At 29.4% G+C, this 23,093-nt stretch overlaps 1 protein-coding gene across 2 annotated transcripts in view; it reads left to right on the forward strand.

Annotated features, from left to right (window-relative positions):
- Positions 1-8,597, forward strand: part of LOC107451529 (uncharacterized) — a 71,349-nt gene extending 62,752 nt beyond the window's left edge. For both annotated transcript variants that reach the window (XM_071183701.1, XM_016067661.3), the window contains exon 2: positions 7,293-8,597. In XM_071183701.1, coding sequence (XP_071039802.1) covers positions 7,293-8,453 — 1,161 coding nt within the window. In that variant the 3' untranslated portion in view covers positions 8,454-8,597. The remainder of the gene's footprint in view (positions 1-7,292) is intronic.
- Positions 8,598-23,093: the final 14,496 nt, after the last annotated feature.

The raw sequence follows: 23,093 nt of genomic DNA on the forward strand, positions 1-23,093 counted from the left end.
TATAAAGAAAAGTTATTGTGTATGTAAATGACAACTAAAACAACAACAACTAAAACAAATAACAACAACTACTAATAACAATAACTAAATAAACAACAACTAAATTCCATTCGTTTAGCATTGCGTCATATGTTGTTCCTACTAAATCCAAGTAGTTGTGTTTTTTTCATATTATACCCAATTGTATTTAATTTATATATAATATCCTTATGAGACTTAACACTCGCCTGTTGCAACTATTTGATGTTAAGTAAGCACCAGCATGAAAACATTAGACTGTGTTTTGAATTACATACTTTTTCTGGGTAGACTATATTCGAGGGTGCCCCCTTGATTCTCTCCAAGTTGTGATATCGATTGATCGCCAAGTTGGGCGATGTTGAAACCCAATCGTGATTCTTTTTGGTTTAGATTTTAGCGTTATTTTTAAATGTTCAACGGTATACATAATTCACAGGTCCGTTAGTTCTACGTTAGATGCCGGCTGGTAAGGTTACTTTTGATTCTGATCAATAAGATGGAAGATATGTGGGCAGTCATAAAAAGGGACTTTAGAAAAAAATGTCACCGCTAGTCCGGTATTACAGACGCCATTTTGGTGCCATGAGTTGTTTTTTTCCCCTTTTCTTTCTGCGTCTTTTCCATTAATTTTTGTTTCGATTCAAAATACTTTTTATTGGGTTTATTAATATTTCTTACATTGGGTTCATTGTAAGTTTTGGCCGATGCTTTGTAGAAATTTTTCAATGTTTTATTGAAATATCATTATGTTTAGGCCGGAACTCCTGTTACCACGGTGTTCCACGCAAACAGGAATGGCCCCAAACATAAGTCGCCAATTTCGCCAAGGGGCTCCCTCAAGTATATTTTTCCCCTTTTTCTGACAGTGTGTTTTAAAGTAAAAATGATTCCTTTTTAATCAGTGTTTTGGTGGGAAAATATTTTTCTTTAAAAAAAACTGGCTGTTTTAGAATTAACTAATCAAAGCTTTACACTTTATCGAAATACACTCTATTCTGAGTATAAATACATAAGACTTTCAGACTATCTCCTCCATTTCCTAAAAACAAAAACGATATAGTACTTTTATCTGGATCAACGCCTTTCATTATTATTTTCATTTTCTACTACTCTTTGTTTTTGTGTCACTGAGACAAAAACAGTACAGTAAAAATACAATTCCTTAATTATTTTTGTCCTGATCAAGCGTATCACGCACACTAAGATAACTCAAGCGTAATTAAAAGCTTTCCTCACGAAAGAAAATTGTATTTTGGGAACAGCTTTATGCCTAGTAATCATTTTCTTTTTATAATTTGCAACACACATTTTTTTCTATTTTGAAGGGATATAAGTAAAGCTGATTCGTAACAAATAAAATAAGCATCCAAAGAAAAGAAACGGTAATTATTCTTTTATAGAGCCTCAAGATTAATAAGATAACTCAGTTACTTCAATGGGATGATATATATATATATATATTCTTTATATTTTATAAAAATATTCGTAATAGGTAGGGCTGTCTAAAGAGGACATCTTTGTTTGAAAACCGATCAATTTCATTTGAGCGCATTTACTGCACTTAATAACAGAGTTTTTTTTGTTTTAACTTTCTGTTCCATCTGTCATAATTTGAGCAAAAAGAAAGATATATCTTATAATATGCAAAAAGAAAGACACACTTTATAATCAATAAGCATGAAATGAAAAATAAATTGATTAGTTTAAAAAAGCATATTTTAATTTAATAAAAATGTTTAATCGTATCAAACCGTAAGTAAATATACCACTGAGTTAATACGACGAACTTACCACTTAATTTTCAGGTTACTTACTGTTTTAATTTAAAAAAAGGATTTATATACAATACGGAAACAAAAAGTACAAAATTGTTTTTTGCTCATCACTCAAAATTTTTACATGACATTTATTTTTGACAATTTATATCACCCTTGCGGTTGTGATCCTTAGTTTAGTAACATACGGCAAATAGAGCATTACACAAAATGTTAATCGTTTTGCAAATTCTTCAATACAATTCCGCAAATTTCCAGTTGTATGTCGAATTGAAATGGCACAACAACCACAAATGAATATATTAAAGGGATAATCCACAAAATATTGAAAAGTGTCACCTGAACCCCACTTATTTATTTATAATTACTATTTCTTACCATTTTGTCAGTTCAACCCAAAAATGTAAAATAAAATTAAAGAAGAAGTGGCAAAATAATGCAGTGCAGGATCTCACAAAAAGAAAAATAGTGGAAAACATGTTCTCGCAAAGATAAAATAATGGAGGCAGAATGTTATATGAAAAAAAAATTGTGCGTGGAGTCCCTCCGCGCGGAAGAAGTTAAACTTCGCAATCTGCGACGTTAATTGTAGAAGAATCAGCAGTCGTAGAAGGATCACTAGTTCTATTCAACGACTCTTTTTCCTGCTCCGCTCGCTTCCGTGCTCTGTAATCACGGTAATATTATGCATTTTTCNTAATTTGAGCAAAAAGAAAGATATATCTTATAATACGCAAAAAGAAAGACACATTTTGTAATCAATAAGCATGAAATAAAAAATAAATTGATTAGTTTGGAAAAGCATATTTTAATTTAATAAAAATGTTTAATCGTATCAAACCGTAAGTAAAAATACCACTGAGTTGATACGACGAATTTACCACTTAATTTTCAGGCTATTTACTGTTTTAATTTAAAAAAGGATTTATATACAATACGGAAACAAAAATTACAAAATTGTTTTTTGCTCATCACTCAAAATTTTTACATGACATTTATTTTTGACAATTTATATCACCCTTGCTGTTGTGATCCTTAGTTTAGTAACATACAGCATATAGAGTATTACACAAAATGTTTAATCGTTTTGCAAGTTCTTCAATACAATTCGCAAATTTCCAGTTGTAAGTCGAATTGAAATGCACAACAACCACAAATGAATATATTAAAGGGATAATCCATAAAATATTAAAAAGTGTCACTTGAACCCCTCTTTTTTACTTATAATTATTGTTTCTTAACACTTTGACAATTCAAAACCTTATAATCCTCAAAAATGTATAAGAAAAGTAAAAAGAAGTGGCAAAATAATGCAGTGCAGGATCTCACGAAAGAAAAATGGTGAAATACATGTTCTCGCAAAGATAAAATAATGGAAGCAAAATGTTATTTGAAAAAAAAAATATTGTTGGACAGAATCTCCTATTTTCAAAACACTATAGTAATTAAAAATTGCATTTACTGTTACATCTCATACAAACAAAGTTTTGTTCGTAAGTCAAGCCAGTGGTACTGCGAATTTTTCTGGAAAAAAATTGAACAACAAAAAAAAATTTATCTTATTTTCTACTTACGCATATAATATTCATAAAAATGTTTCAGTAAAAGCTTTAAATTTTGTTTATATTTCTAGCATTCGGTGAAAATATTTTTAAAATATATCAAATGTGTTAGAACTAAGATTTACGCGATGTCAAGTCTAGTAATTCGTCACACATTCAAGTTTAATTAATAACTATATATTTATGCGCCTTAAAAGTTCTTAAACACACTCTTAGGGAGGGAAAATTTATTCTTTAAGAAGCGTGACTCTTGTTTTGAATGTTGCAGTTTTAGATTAAGTCTCTACAAAAATACTTTCTCCTCCAGAATATTCCTCCTCCTCTTAACAAGTCCTTTATGTACGTACTTCGAGTCACAAATTGAATTGAGTCTATTATTAGAGTCAACGCAGCTTTTCGTAATAAATAAACGAATGAACTAATAAAGTGCAAAAGTTTGTAGAAGATTACTCAACTCTTAAAATTAATTATTGGAAGGCCAAGTATCCGAAGGACTGATTTTGGAAACTTTGCTATTATGAAATATTTCGTTTAAAAAGCTCTTCAACTGAGCGTTGTGAATGCTATTTAAAAAGTAATGATTTGAATTTCTCCGTTCCTAAATTATTTAAAGAGAGTAATGAACCTTGAAACAATATTGTTTCCTTATTTTCATCTTACAGCATATTAAATAATAACAATATTCAAAACCATTTTTAAATCTACGTCGTAAACATTAATTGCAATTTTTTAATTAAACGCATGCTTCCACACGTATAGCCTCGCTTTAAGAAGACAAATATGTGTCAGGCAATAATACATGTGCCAGTGCTTAACAACTATAACTTGCTTACATAAAACTTGCTTAACAATTTTTTTTGCATGAAAAACTGCGTAAAATACAACTTAAGCATGACAATTGAGAGGCACATTTATTAACTCGACAATTAGTTTAATGTTGGCTATTAAATTCCCTGTCAAAACAAAATGCTAAAATATATAATTACCAAAAATATAAATTCCAAAAATCCATTTACGAAAATTCTTCTACACTTTACGCATGCATATTTACAGTCATGAAAGAGTGTAAAAACAACTTATACTCGACTATTTATAAATACATCTTTTAATTTATCAATCAGTTCAGTGCTAGTGCTTTATGACTAATACTTGTAGTGGGAGGTCAAAAAACCCTATTGCGTGAAACTTTACCCGTACATTTGCTTGCATGAAAAACTACTCTAAAAAACTATTTATGCAGGACTATTTTGAAACATACTTATTAATTTGACGGTTAGTCACCATTAAATTCTTTTACACTTTACGCATGCATATTTACTTTCATGAAAGAGTGTAAAAAGAACTTATAGTCGACTATTCAGAAATACATCTTTTAATTTAACAATAAGTTCAGCACTATTGCTTCATGGTTAAAAATTGGAGAGGAAGGTTAAAAAACACTATTGTGTGAAACTTTATTCATTTATTTACTTGCATAAAAAATGGCTACAAAAAATTGTTTATGCACGGCTATTTAGAAACTTACTTATTCATTTAACAGTTATTTCAGTGCTAATGCTTAATGACAAAACCTATCGAGGAAACAAGAAGATTAAAAATCTTTTTACGCGCACTTTTGCGTGCAATATGGAGAAAAATAAACAATTCAAAATTATCTTAATAACTTTTAATGTAATGATCAGATCTTTCACGTACGGAGACTCATTCTTAACAGACACGCAGCTTATGATAATTAATTTGTGTAGCCGATATTTGAAGTTACGAAATCAGATACAAAAACGCACTCTTTCTGAAAAAAACGCACGCATTTTTTCGACGATTTAGATTTACTCATTAATGTAAATGGCTCTTTTCAAGGTCAACTGTTTGGTCACGTGGTGTAGGATTATCTCATTTTATAGCGTTACATGCACTGATAGAAATTTCACCAAATATTGGTCAAATATCAATTAATGTAATTGTTATTTCACCATATTCAAACAAAACCGTGAAATAAGCATGAATAAGATGGTACTCAAACTGTTAACTACGAAAAAAAAACATTTATGCTATACCATTACTAACCTTTAAAACCACTTCCGCCTAGTACAGTAAAACAACCAGAGTTTTGATAGGAAAAGAGTAGTAAATCTTACCTTGTAAAGGCGATGAGTACGATAAATGGCTGAAAATAGGTTCTTTGAAATTGTTTCATTTGTAAATGAGTTAAACTAGCATCATTGAATATAGAAATTTAATGATGCATTTCGACAAAACATTTTTACAAGCAGTGAGGAAGCAAAAAACTGCTCAATCAGTTGACGATACACAAAGAGAAATTAAAATCTGAAAAACAAAGTGTATTAAAATATAACATTAATATTCAGACCTTGAAAGCGTACAATGCGATGAGAGTCACATGACATGAAAGTTTCAGTTCTCAAAAACTACACTTCCTGGTTGTAAAATATAGCTTCAGATATAATTTTATCCAACAGGTTTTATAACACCAACTAGGCCCATCTAATGAAGCCACTTAGTTCCTTGCAGCTGGGTACATATTATAGCCAAGAGAAATGGTCTGTCCATCTCGTGACTGACTGAACGAGATTTCGAGTCCCAATGTTGACACCAAAATATTTTTGCATTCTCTTCAACACATGAAGAGTTTCCAGTGTCCTGTACTCCCCAATTTGTGACCATATACTTTGGTCTTTATTACCAGAATTTAATTTTTTTTTACCAGAAATGTCATTACTATGCAGTATGGTAATTTTACCAGAATTTTTCTCCCTGTAAAAATAAAGCTAGGTCGCGAGAATAAAGTTCAATTTTGTTGCTCTATTCAAGTTGTCTAGCTTCATCTTTGCAATTAGTTCTTCTTCTTCTTTAGAACGACAGCCTCTTACAGGCCTTGGCTGCCTCAACCACACGTAGCCTCCAACGCCTCATGTCCATGGCAACTTTTTTGCAATTAGTTATGCTCAATAAAAACATAACTGAATAAAGATATGCCATTTTCCTTTGTTTATTTTTCATCTTTGAAAAAAAAATTTTAATTTTTTAAAGTTATTTCAAACTTAAAAATTTGGAGAAAACTAGGTGAAGAAAAATATTAAAAGAGGTATTTTTTTCTTCGAACTAGTAAGCTCGATTATAAAGATAAAAAGAATATATCTCAGTGTGGTCTAAAAGTTTGTAATACAACTCAACACTTTTTCGATCATTTGTCAACTTAACAATAAATAAATAAATTATTCCTAATATGGGATCACAATGGAACAAACAAGTTTTACAATTGTGAGCAAAACATGCTTTGATTCATTTCATTAAAAGCAAATTGCAAAGTTGTAGAATATCATTGATCTCGTACAAATGAACACTTTGTGAACATTAATGGAAAGAAAAAACAAGCACTAAAAAGGATTTGTTTGTCTGAGTTTACAAAAAATTACAGATTTTAAAGTGTTACAAACAGTAAGGGAAATTTAAGCTTATAAAAATTAAGTAGATAAAATAAAAGTATCTTGTGATAACTAGCTTTCTTTTGTCTTCGTTTGTTTTGTCTCGTCACAAGGTAGAAAATTACAAGAATACAAATACGCAGTTAAACTGTTTTTTGGTCGCAAAGTTATCTCTTTGTGTTACGATTAATTCAATTATGCTTTTCAACTTCAAAACTCTATTTAATTCTTGTTTTGCTTATATGATACCATTTACGAGAAAAAAAAAGTTTACTCTGTAGTACTCAACCATGCGGCGCTGTAATTAATATGTTATCTTATAACGCTAGCCTTTTTACTGTACCAAGACGCACATTTTATGTGTATAGTTGAAGCCATTCGAATGTGAGAGAGAAATACAGACTTTAATAGACATCCTTTATAATGTAATTAAAAATATGCAATTATGAAGAGCCAAAATATATTAAACAGTTATTTTTTATTATTTCCAGGTAGTCTTCGTACTCATTATCAGCACACACTTAAGTCATTGTAATGAGCTTAAGAACCATCATCCTAATCATCGTCACAGCCTAATGACGATGAGTGACCTTGCGAATCACTGGGTTGGAATTCCAAAATCACCTTATGTACACTTTTCGTCTGCTATCACCCCAACCACACTCGTAGTTACTCCACCACCAACATCTTCACCAATAAGCATAAAGAAGATGTCTAGGCCGAGTTCCAAACCAAAAAAGGTAAAAAATGAAGAAAAAATACGACGCAGATCTGATAATAACAATACAAGAAAGAAAGACAAGCACTATTACGATGATTTTGATGACCAACCTGATTACGATTATGATTATGATAACTATGCACCACCCTATTCAAGAGTAACGCCACCACCATCACAGTATGTCATCAGAGGCTCAACGTCACCAAAGACCATGTATATGAATCCGTCAGAATCGTCACCATCTGTTAACAAAATTTTTGCAGCTGTACCAAAAGTAGCAACCTATGTTGTACCATCATCTAAGACATACGTGGTCCGACGAGTCAAATCAGAGGCTGTATACATACCTCCTTCTGATCAAGTTGCTTACGTGTCACCCAGTAAGGGAGGCGTGAGAAGACAGGATCCCTTAGATTATGATGATAATCCTTCTGGTGCGTCTTATTTAGGGCCTCGAAACAGTTTTCCACCAAGACCTGTCATGAATAAAATAACAGGTCCTGGGCAAAGACAACCATGTCATGGTCCAGAATGCCATCAGCACCACAAAGGATTGGTGAGGTTTTATTGGCGAAGAGTAATCTATCCTCCTGGTGCAGATGGTAGAAGAAGAAGACCATCTAGATTTCGAAATAGAAGACGATCCAGAGATCGTGCAAGATCCCCATCTGACCAAACGGAAACATTTACGTCTGACGAAGAGGATGACCAAGAAGAGTCAGAAGAAGACATTGATCAGGAAGAAGATCCTGATGAGAACAATGATGAAGAAGAAGCTGAAGACACTAGAAATTGGAGACAAGCATGGCGGCCTGGCAGAGCTTACGGGCATGATTTAGATGAGGGCAAGTATTATGAAAATGGCAAAAGGACATACAGAGACAAAAGGTTTGCTAATCGAGGAAGGAGTAGACCAAAGTTTGCTTACTAAAATATTAATATCCTCTTACTTCTCAAAACAAAACTGAGGTTTCATTAGAACATATGTTACATTAATATTTATTTGATTTCATCCTACTCAGAAGTGTGAGTTGAATCGAACAAATTCTGAAATAAATAACATCTATTATCTAAAGTGATTGAATATTAATTTAGTTTTCTCAGAGTGATTTTTTTCTTAAGAATTCTGCGAAAGATTCGGATTAACACGAAGAAAAAAATTATTAAAGATATACATTTAGTATACTTAAACCGTATGATACGATTACTAAGTACTAAGCGATCAGATATCTCAACTTATTTGGAACAGATCGAAATTATGCAAATAAAAAGTACAGTAAAAACAAGGTTTAACTTATAAAAAAAGTTTCATCCAGCGAAGAAATGTTATTCTCTTTTTAGTAAGTGTAAAAAATCGCACAATTTCTCGCGTCTAATTTCGGTTGAAAAAGGAATGGAAAAAAAATGGAGGGGAATCGACTTAAATATTACTATCAAGGCAAATGAGACACTTTTACCGATGAATTTTTAACACTAAATCAAATGACATCACGTTCGAGACGATGGAATTTTATAGTTAGTTGTATTATAGTTTAATGCACCGAAAATACTATCTTTGATTACTACTTATTTTGCATCTAACTTTGCTATCCAGAAAAATGAAGTATTGTTTCACAGACATTTTTTATGCTGAATGAAACCAAACATGAACTAATGGGGATAATAATTTAGAAAAATATTGGGGTTTTATACATAAAAACTACTAAAATGCTTTTTATCACTCAATAAGAGGAGGTTAGAGTATGCCACAAGGAAAAACTTTTTTCTGTAATTATTTTTTGACGACACGACCAGGTTTTGGCGATTCTAGATCTACACTTTAATATATTAAATTACGCGTTTTAAAATTACTCTATTACAGATCTTTTTACACAAATCATATGCAAATGAATAATATTTCTTACCTTAAGAATTATTTTAATCACAAAAAACAATCGTTTTCCTTCAAAATAAGATTGATTGATCCCAGGACTCCCAAAAGTTTTTCAAACAAAAAACAAAAAAACTTAAAACGTATATAAATATTTGGAATATTAAAAGTATGATTTAACAAACCTATAAATAATTCAATTTGTACAAATTGAACTTACATTCAAAGTTATTTAAAGTCCAAAATGTTTGCATTTTCTCAAAAAAATCTGAAAGTTTTGAAAAAATAAAACAAAATTATGAATTTTTTTTTTTAAATTTTTTGTTAGAAGTTCATGCTTTTGTTATATGTTTCAAGTATCAATTAGAAAAAATAGTTTTCAGGAAATTGTTAAGTTTAGAAATGCTTTCACCTAAAATTAGGAAATAATCTAATTAACAAAATACTAGAGAAAAACTTGTTACTTAATCTTAAATAGAAGAAAACAAGACTGTGTGCTTAAAAATTATTCGCTTGGGAAGCGAAACTTGCTTTTCTCTGTTACCTTGGTTACCACTACTACAGAACAGAAAAAACTCATTATNGAGTATGCCACAACGAAAAACTTTTTTCTGTAATTATTTTTTGACGACACGACCAGGTTTAGGCGATTGCAGAGCTACACTTTACCATATTAAATTACACGTTTTAAAATTACTCTATTCCAGATCTTTTTACACAAATCATATGCAAATGAATAATATTTCCTAATTTAAGAATTATTTTAATCACAAAAAACAATCGTTTTCCTTCAAAATAAGATTGATTAATCCCAGGACTCTCAAAAGTTCTTCAAACTAAGAATAAAAAAACTTGAAACTTATATCAAGATTTGGAATATTAAAAGTTTGATTTAACAAACATATAAATAATTAAATTTGTACAAATTGAACTTACATTCAAAGTTATTTTAAGTCCGAAATGTTTGCATTTTCTCAAAAAAATCTGAAAGTTTTGAAAAAATAAAACAAAATCATGATTTTTTTTTAAAAATTTTTTATTAGAAGTTCATGCTTTTGTTATATGTTTCAAGTATCAATTAGAAAAAAGTGTTTTCAGGAAATTGTTAAGTTTAGAAATGCTTTCACCTAAAATTAGGAAATAATCTAATTAACAAAATACTAGAGAAAAACTTGTTACTTAATCTTAAATAGAAGAAAACAAGACTGTGTGCTTAAAAATTATTCGCTTGGGAAGCGAAACTTGCTTTTCTCTGTTACCTTGGTTACCACTACTACAGAACAGAAAAAACTCATTATTTTATTTAATTAAACACTTTTATTAATTAGGATGGAACAGCTTTCGTGACACGTGTGGCAATAAAGTGACGTCTTATACTATATTAGCAAGTTAGGAATATAAGTAACTAACAAGTGCTTTTATAACTAGTTTATTATTAAAACTTTTATGTTTATCAAGAAAAAATATGAAGTTAAAACTATTGTAAAAATAATGTAGTTGCTATCTATTCATACGGAAAAAAAATATAGTATTAATTTTAAAGCATTTTAAAAAATACGTGAAAAGAAATTTAAAAAATAATTAAATTGTGAAACTCCCCACTAAATTCTGATTCCTCATCCAGTTCAATGGTAAGAAATTGACACAAATCATATTTTATACCTTTGACTAATTACGTAAATAATTTAATTTTTTAAATCAACGGCAATGTGAATTACAAACGAAAACAATTTTTTTTTATTTTCTGTTGTATGAGACTTTTTTTTAGCAAATCTTAGATACTTTTGTATCGTTGATTTCAAATATGCAATCGCTTTTTCCTTTTTCATTTTTGGTTTTTTTCTCCAAATATACAATTTAAAGACTTTATATGTAACAGGGGGTTGCATAAATGCTGCGACAAACTTCTAGAAGAGTTAAGGCACATCATCAGGATAGAACTGAATTAAAACTGTATGAAAACTCATGTCCGGAAATGTCGTTACACGCCGCTAGGGGTACTAACTGTTTCGTCGTCGGCTTTTGAACAGGTCACAAAAGGTAACCTTTATCAGCGTACGACGACATTTCTGGGCTTGCGTTTTTATGTAATTTAAATCCTGATGATTTGCCCTAACTCCCCTGGAAGTTTATCACAATATGCGGAGACGTTTTTGAACTTGAACATTTCGGCAAAAAGTAGACTAAAAATGTCATTTAAAAAAATCTGTAGCTTTAGTAGCAAAACTAATTTCATATTTAAAATCCCCACACCCAAAATTAGGCAAGATCAAGTATTTACATCAAAAGTAAATGAAGATCAAGTAAATGCAACAAAGAAATTGTTCCCCAGTGTTATTAATTCAGAATGTTTCAAAACCTATCGAGGTTTCTCACGAAAACTTTGATTAAATAATGTACAACTAAATACAAAGTAATAAAAATTAACGACAAGTATATGGTTTGAACTGAGTAGGGGCCAACTGGCCTTGGATCAGAAAGGTTCTGGGTTAGAATCCTGGCAAGGCATAGATGTTCCTTCATTCTCTGTACTATCTGTCCTTACTGTGGGACCAACGCTGACCCACCTAATATGGTGCCTCTGAAAAAGTGGCCAACAAATCTGCCCTTCAGATACCTGTTTGACGGAAGGTCACACGTTCATATTTTACAAAAACATTTCTAATTTAGGATAAACTTTAATAAGTTTTTGGTTACTCTTGCTACGTTTCAAAGAGCTATTAAATTAACCCTTTTTATCACAGTAATACATATTTTTAATTTTTTTAAAGCTGAAAAGAGGATACTCATTAATACTAAAAAAAATAAATATATACTTTGAAAAGGAATCGAAATACCTATATGAATTAGCTATATGTTTAACTATGTGTATGTAGGCATTGAAATTCAAAAATTTTTGGTATAAAAAAATTTTATTTTCCAGACCATTTGTCAAAAAAATAACAACGAAAGATTAAAAATTTTATTAGCTTAGTATTCTTTTCTTTTCTCTTTTTTGAACTAAAAATTTATATAAAATACGACAGATTGATTTGAAGAAAAAATGTCATCACTTTCCGTGATATTGCCGATTAGGCAATAGTTCAGTTTCAGAGAGTTATTAAATTAACCCTTTTTATCACAGTAATACATATTTTTATAATTTTTTTAAACTAAAAGAAAAAGATACTCACTAATATTAAAAAAATAAAAATATACTTTGAAAAGCAATCGAAATACCTATATGAATTAGCTATATGCATAACTATATGTATATAGGCATTGATTCAAACTATATGCATATAGGCATTGAAATTCATAAATTTTTGGTATAAAATTTTTTTTTTCCAGACCATTTATCAAAAAAAAATAACAAAGAAAAAAGAGAAATTTTATTAGCTTAGTTTTCTTTTCTTTTTTTTTTTTTTGAACTAAAAACTTATATAAAATACGATAGATTAATTTGAAGAAAAAAAGTCATCCACAATGTCTTACTTTCCGTGATATGCTCATAATAGGAGGTGACCTCAAATATGCTCATTACTTAGTGCAGGCGATATTTTAATTCACTAAATCAGACACAAGAACGTTCTTTTTCTGAATAAACATGCCTTTTTTTTCAACTGATTCGGATTTCTCACCCTTAAAATAAAGAGGGTAGCAGCATTTTAGGAAGTAGGATCCCCATAGTTTGGTCAGGAGCGAATTGAAAAATTTTTGCGAACAGTTATAAAATTTGTTTTTTCAAAGATGATTCCATGTAAAAAGTAAATTTTAGTAAATATCATTATATTTTTTGTAAATATTATTATTTTATTCAATAAGAGCGGAAAAAGTTTTTAATTGCAAGATACGCAAATTTTCCTGAGAAATCAAATTTTAAATATTCTACTTCCTTAAAATTCGATTTCTCAGGAATTCAACCGATTTCGTCAAAATTTTTTATTTTGCTATGTAAAATTAAATATTTTACATAGCATAAAAATTATATAAAAATTTTCGACGATTATTATATAAATTCAATTCAAAAGTTTTTTGACTATTATTATGTAAAATAATAAAAAGTAATAAATATTTACTAGAAATTGCTTTTTACATTGAATTATGTTTGGAAAAAGTATTTTTATAACTGTGTAAAAAAATTTTCGATTCGCTTAAAAAGTTCTCGAAATATTGCGAAATACGCAAAACCAAACTAAGGGGACCATAATTCCCAGACTGCTACTACACCCTATATTTTGGCGATCAGAAATCTGAATATGTTGAAAAAAGGTATGTTTATTCAGTGAAAGTACGTTTTTGTGTCCGATTTCGCAACTTAAAATATCGTCTGTACTAATTAATGAGCATATTTGAGGTCACCTTAAATCATTAAAATTGAGTCCTAGAACGTGAAGGTCCGCTCATTAGATCAAAAGTTATTCAAGGTTGTCGGTTTTTTTTTTTTTTTTTTTANAAGGCTTCCAGTACATTCCCAAATGTGTTTCCCACATTGTTTTTTAATCAATATAGAGCTTAACCGAAAAAGGAAAAAAAACTGACGACATGTTCAGAAAAAAGCTACTTTAAAAATAAAACGGAGAAAATAAAATTAATCCGAAAGAAAATAAATTATTTTTATTTATCTGAGTTCTGTTCAAGAAACGAACTTAATAGGATACTAAAATAACTTTATTTCAAATTCTTAGATTACAAGAACTGAAAATATACAAAATAATTTAAAATATTTCCAACCATTTTTTTTCTCTCTAAACAGAACAACTCTTCTTCCCTCTTTTCTTTCCTATTTCTTAAAATAAAAAAATGTTTGGAGCTGATACGAATATCAAGTGGATGCGAAAACTTTTCTCTCAATACTAGTCAGAAATAAAGACGTTCTTTACAAAATTAGATTGAGTTACATACGAAAAAAAGGCATGCTTGGAACTTTAGAACATTCAGCGGAAAAAGTACTCTAATAGATATAAATATGTTTCCAGATTTAAATCTGACTGCAGAAGAATTTCATGACATAAAATAGAATGTTGCATGTCACTTCTAAAGCCATATACGAGCATTTTTAACTGACATGTGAAAAGTGAAACGGATCAAGATACAGTAAACAATTAGTTTAATGAATCGAAAACTAGAATTTTTTACACGATTCGAAGAAAAAATAAAAATGAGAATTTGAACTTGTCTTTAATTGTCCAAAAGTACAAAGTAATATATTATAAGCATTTTTTAAATAACAAAATTGTGATAAATAAATTGAAGAATAATAATTACTTTGCGAAAAAACGAAATGAGGATGTAATGTTACACATTATCATATATTATTTTTATCATACCGATATCATTTTTACCCCTCTTCATTAATAAGGAAATAATTATATAGAAGCGATCGTTTCCTAGAATAAATACAGGTAGTAAAGTATAAAAAAATAGCTGTAAAAAATTATGCAGGCTAATGTTTCTATTAAAATAAGTTATGATGTAAAATGTAGAGAATTATAAACTTCGAAAAAAATATATTTTAGATTATTGACCGAAGATTCAATCATCAATAAAGGGTGAAAGAACACATTTTTCTTTCTAATTCTTAATTATCGAAAAAATATTTATTAATTATCAAATGCAGTTTAAAATGTGTCTTTCCAAAATTTATGTACTAATTTAGACACATCATAAATATGACCTGCACCTTATCTGGTAATAAATAGTAATTTGTCGAGCAATTTTATAAAATAAAAGTAAAATCCCACTTAATTATATATATATATAAAATCTACGCAACTCAAATATTAGAAATAGTTTTCTAATATGATAGTTTGTCTTTAAAACCGATTTGCAGATATTTGAAATATCCTTCCTAAGTTATAGATTATTATTAATGTAACCTCAAATAATTGAAATAAACATAATTGTGAAAGCAAATTAAAGGTAAAAATTAGTACCATTTTGATGACTTTACTTGTTTGTTTGTTTGAGTTCTTATAGTAACTGTAGAGTAAATAATCAATTTTATAAACTGCGCATAGTAGCTTCGTTTTATCAAATTAGTGAAAAGAAAAAAAGAAAAAACAAGGATTTGTTTATTTATTTATTTTAATTTTATTTATTTATTTATTTATTTATTATTATTTAAATAGTTTAAAAATATTTCTTTTTAAATCAATAGATGGCGACACTGCGACATTTGTTATTTATTTATTCTCGTTTCTTAGCAACCTTCGGAAAATCTTGTAACAATGAGTAAAAAATATCAATACCAAGCAACGAAGTATTTTAATGCATTTTCCAATTAGTTATTGCATTATTTTTGTTATTACATTTTATTTTTACTAAACTTACTATATTTTACATAGTTTTTTAATTTTATAATTTTAGCTTAGTTTTTCAGCAATTTTCAGTAACTTTTTTACAATAATTACATTTTTTTAAAATTTAAATTATTTGTTTTTTCCTATCCTATCACAAAATATTCTAATGATTTCAGAAATACCTCGAAAATTAACTTTACTTATTTATTTTAATTTTAATCATAGTTTTTATTTTGATAGTACGAACTATATACTTCTAAAGTATAAGTGGGCTTTTAAACATACTTTTTTTTTTATTTATTTTTTTACATAGTATGTTGATAAAGAATTAATATTAACTTAGATAACAATTGTTCTTCACATAGCACTCAAGATACTATTAACATTTAATGCACGTCGCTTTAGTTTGTGCTGATTAAATCCTTCATTATTATTATTCAAAGTAATTTTTCTCTCTCTGTACATGCAAGTTGACGAGAATTCAGAAATTTTATTATTTCATTGATACATAATTTTGAAATGGTTTCAAAATTTCATGAAAAGTTTATTAATCAGAAGGATTTTTTGAAATTGAAACAAATCTTCTTTTCGTGTGGTATCAAATGTATCGGCCAACGTTTGTTCGAATCGTATGCTATTGCTATCGGCTTGCATTTGTGACAGTTAAGGCAAGAGTACTTTTGTTCTAGGATCAAAATGACGAGGTTATTAAGTTCAGCAGTAAGAACTTCACACATACATGCTGTTTGAATAATGAGTTGTTGTTGTTGTCGTCGTCGTCGGCCATTAAGACAGAGGGGGTGTTCTCCAGTGTCGCCTTGTTCTCCAGTGTCGCCATCTACGGCCAAGATTTCGACTTCTGCCACACCCACACAATACATCCATTCATTCGTCCACAGATCGTAATTTTAACCTGAACCAGAGAACTATCAGTCCAATTCAGTCCCCGCTGAGGTATTGGTTTGTTATGGAAACATGGAGGACTTTGTGGCCCGACTGATTTAACGTGCACCAGTCACTGTTTACTACACGGGGAGTCTTCGACTGGTGATTTCGAACCCCGTTCTCACAAACGTGAGTCTAGCGCCCTGTCAACCAGGCTATCCCGGTCGAATAAGCAGTTCAACGCAGGTAATAAAATAAAATAAATACATAAATGTCTAAAAATGATGATAACAAGATACGGATTACGAACTTATTTTCGCATAGAGATATAATTAGAATGAAAGATAATCATTAGAGAAGAGTGCATTTTATGAGAATTTATAGTTGGTTTTCTTTATTACGTTAATACACCCCCTCCCCAAAAAGGTTGATTAAAACTATTCAAATATAGTAAAATTTATCATGTTTCTGATTCTATGGGAACACCGAAAATATCGGTAATTTCTATCGAAGCTCTTCAGAAATGATTTTGCTAAAATGAACAATAAAATATGGTTTTTTAGTATGTGATAAAATTTGGTAAAAATGGTAACATGTTGAAATTCATCATGATACCTTCGAGCAAGGCATAAACTTAGAGCATGGCATTTAACCGAATAAACGGATATTTATTTGGTTAAATGTGCTTTTCAGTTTTGTATTTTTTACTAAATATGCCTTAATAACTATTAAAATTGTGAAAACTAGAATTTCCGTTAAACCGTAATCATATGAACGGGAAAGCAAGTGTTTGGTTTAAATACCATATATTTCGTTTTGTCTCTCTGCTGTTGGTCTGAAAATTCTCCAGTTGTCTGCAGATGATTGGCACTGCCGCCCTTTGATCTTGTATTCGTTGCTTACGAGTGCTAGGAAGTCTGCTCCTTTCATGGACCCAATTGCCATGCCCTACTCCTGCGTAACTCGAGGCCTTGAGCTGACGAGTCCCCATTACATTTGCTTGGTCCTCTGCTAATCTACAGCGGTTGTGGAAGGTTTAAGTTTTCGCCAATGGGCCGAATGGCATGGCACGTGGCATTAAATATCTTTATATTGAGTTATTTGTTATTGCTATCTGCTATCTGCTAACGAAAATTTTAATTTTCAGATCTATTACTCATAGATATTGTTACTTGTTAACTTACGAAAAATAATTAAAGAAAATATTATTACGTACGTTATGAAACCATGGAAAGTTAATAATAAATAAATCGTTTATGAGAAACAGTTAAAAATTAATTATGAACAATTAATACCAGACAAATTAAGCTAGTTATCTGTAAAAAAGAAAAGGTATTCTGTTCCTGCAAAATAGAAAAGAAACTGGCTGGAGGAAAAATAATAATGAGCACGTATACTGATTACAAAATCGACACATCCTGTGAATAATGACATTGTAGATAAGGGAGTCTAAACTAACCGAAAAATTGAAATATATATAATGAATGATGTTCCTAAACTCTACAGGAATAAAACAAAGAATAAATTAATTAAAATATTACATATAAATTACATTTTTTTCCAAAAACCCATTTAATTTTTGTATTCAAAGGATAGCAAAATATTAAACAATTCATAATTTTTGAGCACATCTACTTATTTTAAAGAATAAAATTTAAATTTTATCAAATTTTGCTTATATTTACATATAATCAGTTATATAAACAGTTTATAATATAGCAGTTCAACTATATAAGCAATTTATTCAGTTATAAGCATATATATTCAGTTATTTAAAAAAAAAATTTACAAAAACTTTTTCACTTTGTTACTTAAGTAAAGTTGCTTTATTTTCAGAAATCAAATCCTCACATAAAACAAGGAAAAAATATGCCATATGTCCGTTTTGAAAGATGATGAGTGATTACTTTATTTATTTACCATTTTGAAAACCAGTTGACAGCAATAACATATAAACTAAATTAATTGAGCCTATCGAAAACATGCTTTATTTTTTAGAGCGTATCAAATAGGAACATCTGCTTGCTTTCTTTATCTTTAAGATTTAATGGAAATAAGATGTTAGTTACTGCTAAAATTTATCAATCCTAACTAATGTTTAGTACATACCTTCAAAAACTAAAAAATGGAAAGATCTGGATGTGGGTGTCATTTCACAACTATCCTGAAAGGTGATAATCAACGTGTAAGCTTAGAAAAAAGTTATAAAATCGGCGAAAATGGACTTAGTTTTATTATTCTCGGATTAGGTTTCTCTGTTACACAGAATATTTTAACGTTAATATACCTCTAAGAAAAACGTTGTTGTTGATAGACGATATCGACAGAAATGAGAAAAAATACATAAAAATTGTAGTTTTCAGAGAACATGAAAATAACATTTTTTAACAAGCAACTAAACCTTTTCTAATCACCTTTTAATGTAGAAACTACTTAATTAATTTTCAAAACTGTGTTTTTATTTATTTGAAAAGCAAATTTTGTTTATTTTTTTAAAGCATCCAAGTAAAAAGATTATTTGTCACAATACTTTTTTAAGTATCCCCTTACTCAGAGTTTTTGTTTCAAAATTTAGAATATATGAAAGTTATCTACAAACGCTCTACGTTATTTACAATTAAACGTTATTGTTGCGAGGATGATAGACGATGTCGACGATAAGGAAAAAAATGCATACATTTGTAATTTTTTGAGAATATAAAAACAATTTTAATTTTCTGAGGAACCACTGAATCAATTTTGCCTTCATCTTTTGAAAGAATTTCCCAGGGAAAAATTAAATCAATTTTCAATTCACCTTTTGAAATTATTTTCAAGGGAAACAATCGAATCAATTTTCCATTCACCTTTTTAAGTTAATTGCCTACAAAATCTACTGAATCATTTTTTTTAAATGCAAATTCAGTGTATAACTGGAAATTATCTGTAAAAAAATATTTAAATTCATATTTAAAAAATTCTTCCCTTCTCTGAATTGAGTTCAAAACCACGCAAAATACGTTACTAATAGTAAACGTTGTTGCTACAAAGATAGTCGTATATGTGAAAAAATGCATTAAAAATTTAAAATAATAATAATAATAAATAGTCTAATGATTTAGCTCTTTTATTCTAACTATTTCATTCTACATTCATCATAAAATATCACTTGGCGTAACGAAACAATGTTTTCTTAAAACGGGTGTCTTTTTGCACCTTTTCTCTGAAGTCTTTTCAAAGATTTAAGTCATTTCCTGCACAAAAAACAACTTTTATTTGAGTTTCATTTGTGTTTTTGAGAAGAAAATATCTAGGCTACAATTGTTGACATTCTACAAAAGAAACGAGCAGTCATTTTTTTTATACCCTTGCATGGAACTATTCTACTCTTATCTGTTTTCTACGCCTTTGGGAATAAAATTCGTTGATTGGTTCTCATAAAACGGCATGTACAAGTAATTCAGGTTAACTGACAGATTTATGTCACGGTGATGACAAGTAATTTTGTACAGATATACGCTGTATAGACCGAAGTAATTTAATCTATAAATGTAGAAAATGTTTTAAATGAAATAAGACAGTGTTATTGCGTTTAGTGCCATGTGTTTAATTATTATAGTGGTAAAATAGTTTAATATATTAGTCATTTTCTATACTATTGCTAAAGAGTAAAAAAAATTTGAACTTGAGAATTTCAATTTATTTGACAGTTTAAAATTTATTCGTATTCAAAATATTTAAAATGATTTCAAATATGTTAATAACAAAAGCATTTTATAAAAGATATAGTATGATTTGTTAGGTTTTTTTTAAAGTTTGTTTTATTAAAAATTATTTTTATTTATTTGTCATGGAAAATATGACAGTATGGGTCATTTATCTCTTAACTAAGCTGTCTAGAAGCATGAGAGTAATAGTGACTCCAGTCTCATAAAAAATAGCTTAATACGGAAATAATTAGGGGATAACTGGAAGTCTCCTAATTATTTCATGAATTATTTTAAAATTTGTGGTCTGGGCCTAAGATGGAAGCTTAAAATTAGGCCCTTCTGAGTTGAGTTTTAGCCACTATCTTATCTCAATTTTTAAAAAAAGAGAGAGACAGTCAAAAAGATGCGACTTAAACAATATTTATCCAGACAAATGATGCATTATTATTTTAAAAGCTAGACCAACTCTTAAGAATAATTTCAAATAATTCTCCGGTACATTTGTCAACATATTTTTTTATTGTGTGACTATAGGCATCTGTTCCCCATTGTTGCTGAACTAGAATAATGAATAGCTTAAGGTCCATATCAATCAATGAGCCATTTTTGGAAATATCACATACACCCTTCCAACAATTGGAATCAAAAATTGCTTCACCTGATTTACGGAAATACCTTTTCCACATAAACTTGATTTAGGGTTTTAAATAAAAGAATAAAATGTTCATGACATTTGCATTTGTTTTGCTTCAAATGGGTATTCTTCGGCAGCAGTAAAATTTTTAGCCACCACGAGCAAAATTTCAGAAACAAAACTAAAGGTTCAGGATGTAACTAACACAAAACAGCATAAGTTTCTTCTAAAAACATGGTTAGAAGGTACATACGTTTTTTACTGTATTTTTCTTATTAATTCAGACAACTATCTCATTTTTCAATCCAAGTAGAGCCCCTGAATTAGAGGAGACTTAAATCCAAGCACAGTGTTAACAATGTCGCTTCTGAAGTAAAAATCATGAGAAGTAAAAAAAAAAAAAGTCTTACTAACTTGCTTCTTTATTAATGCTTGAGTCGGCCTGATTTTTTATGAACCTTACAATTTTTTAATTGTGGTTTCAACGAAGGATCTAGTCGATGAAATTGATCTAGTCGAAAAATATATCATGAATTTCAAATTTTCTTTTGAAAAAAAAAAGAACAGAATACATGCGAAATAAAATGTTAAGGTAGTTCTAACACACATAACTTTTTATTACGTGTGTAACTTTGAATAAAATAAATTTTTAAAAAATAATTACGGGGAATTTTAATTCGAGACTTTTTCTGTTGAATATTTTGTCTTCTTAATTTGTAAACCAAACTAGGAGGCTCCGTCCCCTGCTCGCTAACGCTCGCCAACCCACGAGAATTGCTACGCAATCCTATGTGGTTCACGCCGTGAACCATGGCTCGCGGCGCTCGCTCGCCATTGAACACAATGCTCTAGCACAAAGACATAATATATTATCATCATAGTATTGTACTTATGTAGATGAATTCTACCAATGTTCTTATTGGCTTTTAAAAAAGTATATTAGCTATTTAGATTGTACATGGTGAAAAAATCAAAACATTAGCTAAATAAGAAACATATTAGCAAAATAAATTATCAAATATTGCTTCACTANATTCCTCATAAGGCATACATCCCACTAGTTTATTTCAAAATTGGCGAGTCACACTTCCCTAGTTTCCCTTGTAAGATGGAAGCTTAAAATTAGGCCCTTCTGAGTTGAGTTTTAACCACTATCTTATCTCGATTTTTAAAAAAAGGAGAGAGAGTCAAAAAGATGCGACTTAAACAATATTTATCTAGACAAATGATGCATTATTATTTTAAAAGTTAGCCCAACTTTTAAGAATAATTTCAAATAATTGTCCTGTACATTTGTCAACACATTTTTATTGTGTGACTATGGGCATCTTCTCCCCATTGTTGCTGAACTAGAAAAATGAATGGATTAAAATCTATATCAATCAATGAGCCACTTTTGAAAATATCACATGCACCTTTCCAACAATTGGAATCAAAATTTCTTTCACCTGATTTACGGAAATACTTTTTTCACCACGTCTTGTCATAAACTTGATTTAGGGTTTTAAACAAAAGAATAATATGTTCATGATTTTTGCATTTGCTTTGCTTCAAATGGGTATTCTTCGGCAGCAATACAATATTTAGCCGTCAAGAGCAAAATTTCAGAAACAAAACTGAAGGTTCAGGATGCAACTAACAAAAAACAGCATAAGTTTCGTCTAAAAACATGGTTAGAAGGTACATACGTTTTTTACCAGTATTTTTCTTATTAATCCAAACAACTGTCTCATTTTTCAATCCAAGTAGAGCCCCTGAATAAGGGGAGCCTTAAATCCAAGTATAGTGTTAACAATGTCACTTCTGAAGTAAAAATCATCAGAAGTAAAAAAAAAAAAATCTTGATTGATCTAGCCGAAAAATATGCAATCATGAATTTCCAATTTTCTTTTGAAAAAAAATAAATAAAAAAGAATAGATTGCATGCGAAATAAAATGTTAAGGTACTTCTAACACACCTAACTTTTCATTGCGTCTGTAACTTTGAATAAAATCAATTTTTAAAAAATAATCATGGAGAATTTTAATTCGAGACTTTTTCTGTTGAATATTTTGCCTTCCTAATTTGTAAACCAAATACTAGTTTTAAAATTTTCCATCTAACTAAATATTTTACAGAAAATAATATTCAAAATTATGTCACATGTGCTACTGAGAAATTATATTATCTTTATTAATCTTTTAATTAGAGAAAAAAAAATGAAGGGAAACT

This window comes from Parasteatoda tepidariorum, chromosome 7 (assembly GCF_043381705.1).
Source record: "Parasteatoda tepidariorum isolate YZ-2023 chromosome 7, CAS_Ptep_4.0, whole genome shotgun sequence".
NCBI classification, from domain to species: Eukaryota; Metazoa; Arthropoda; class Arachnida; order Araneae; family Theridiidae; genus Parasteatoda; species Parasteatoda tepidariorum.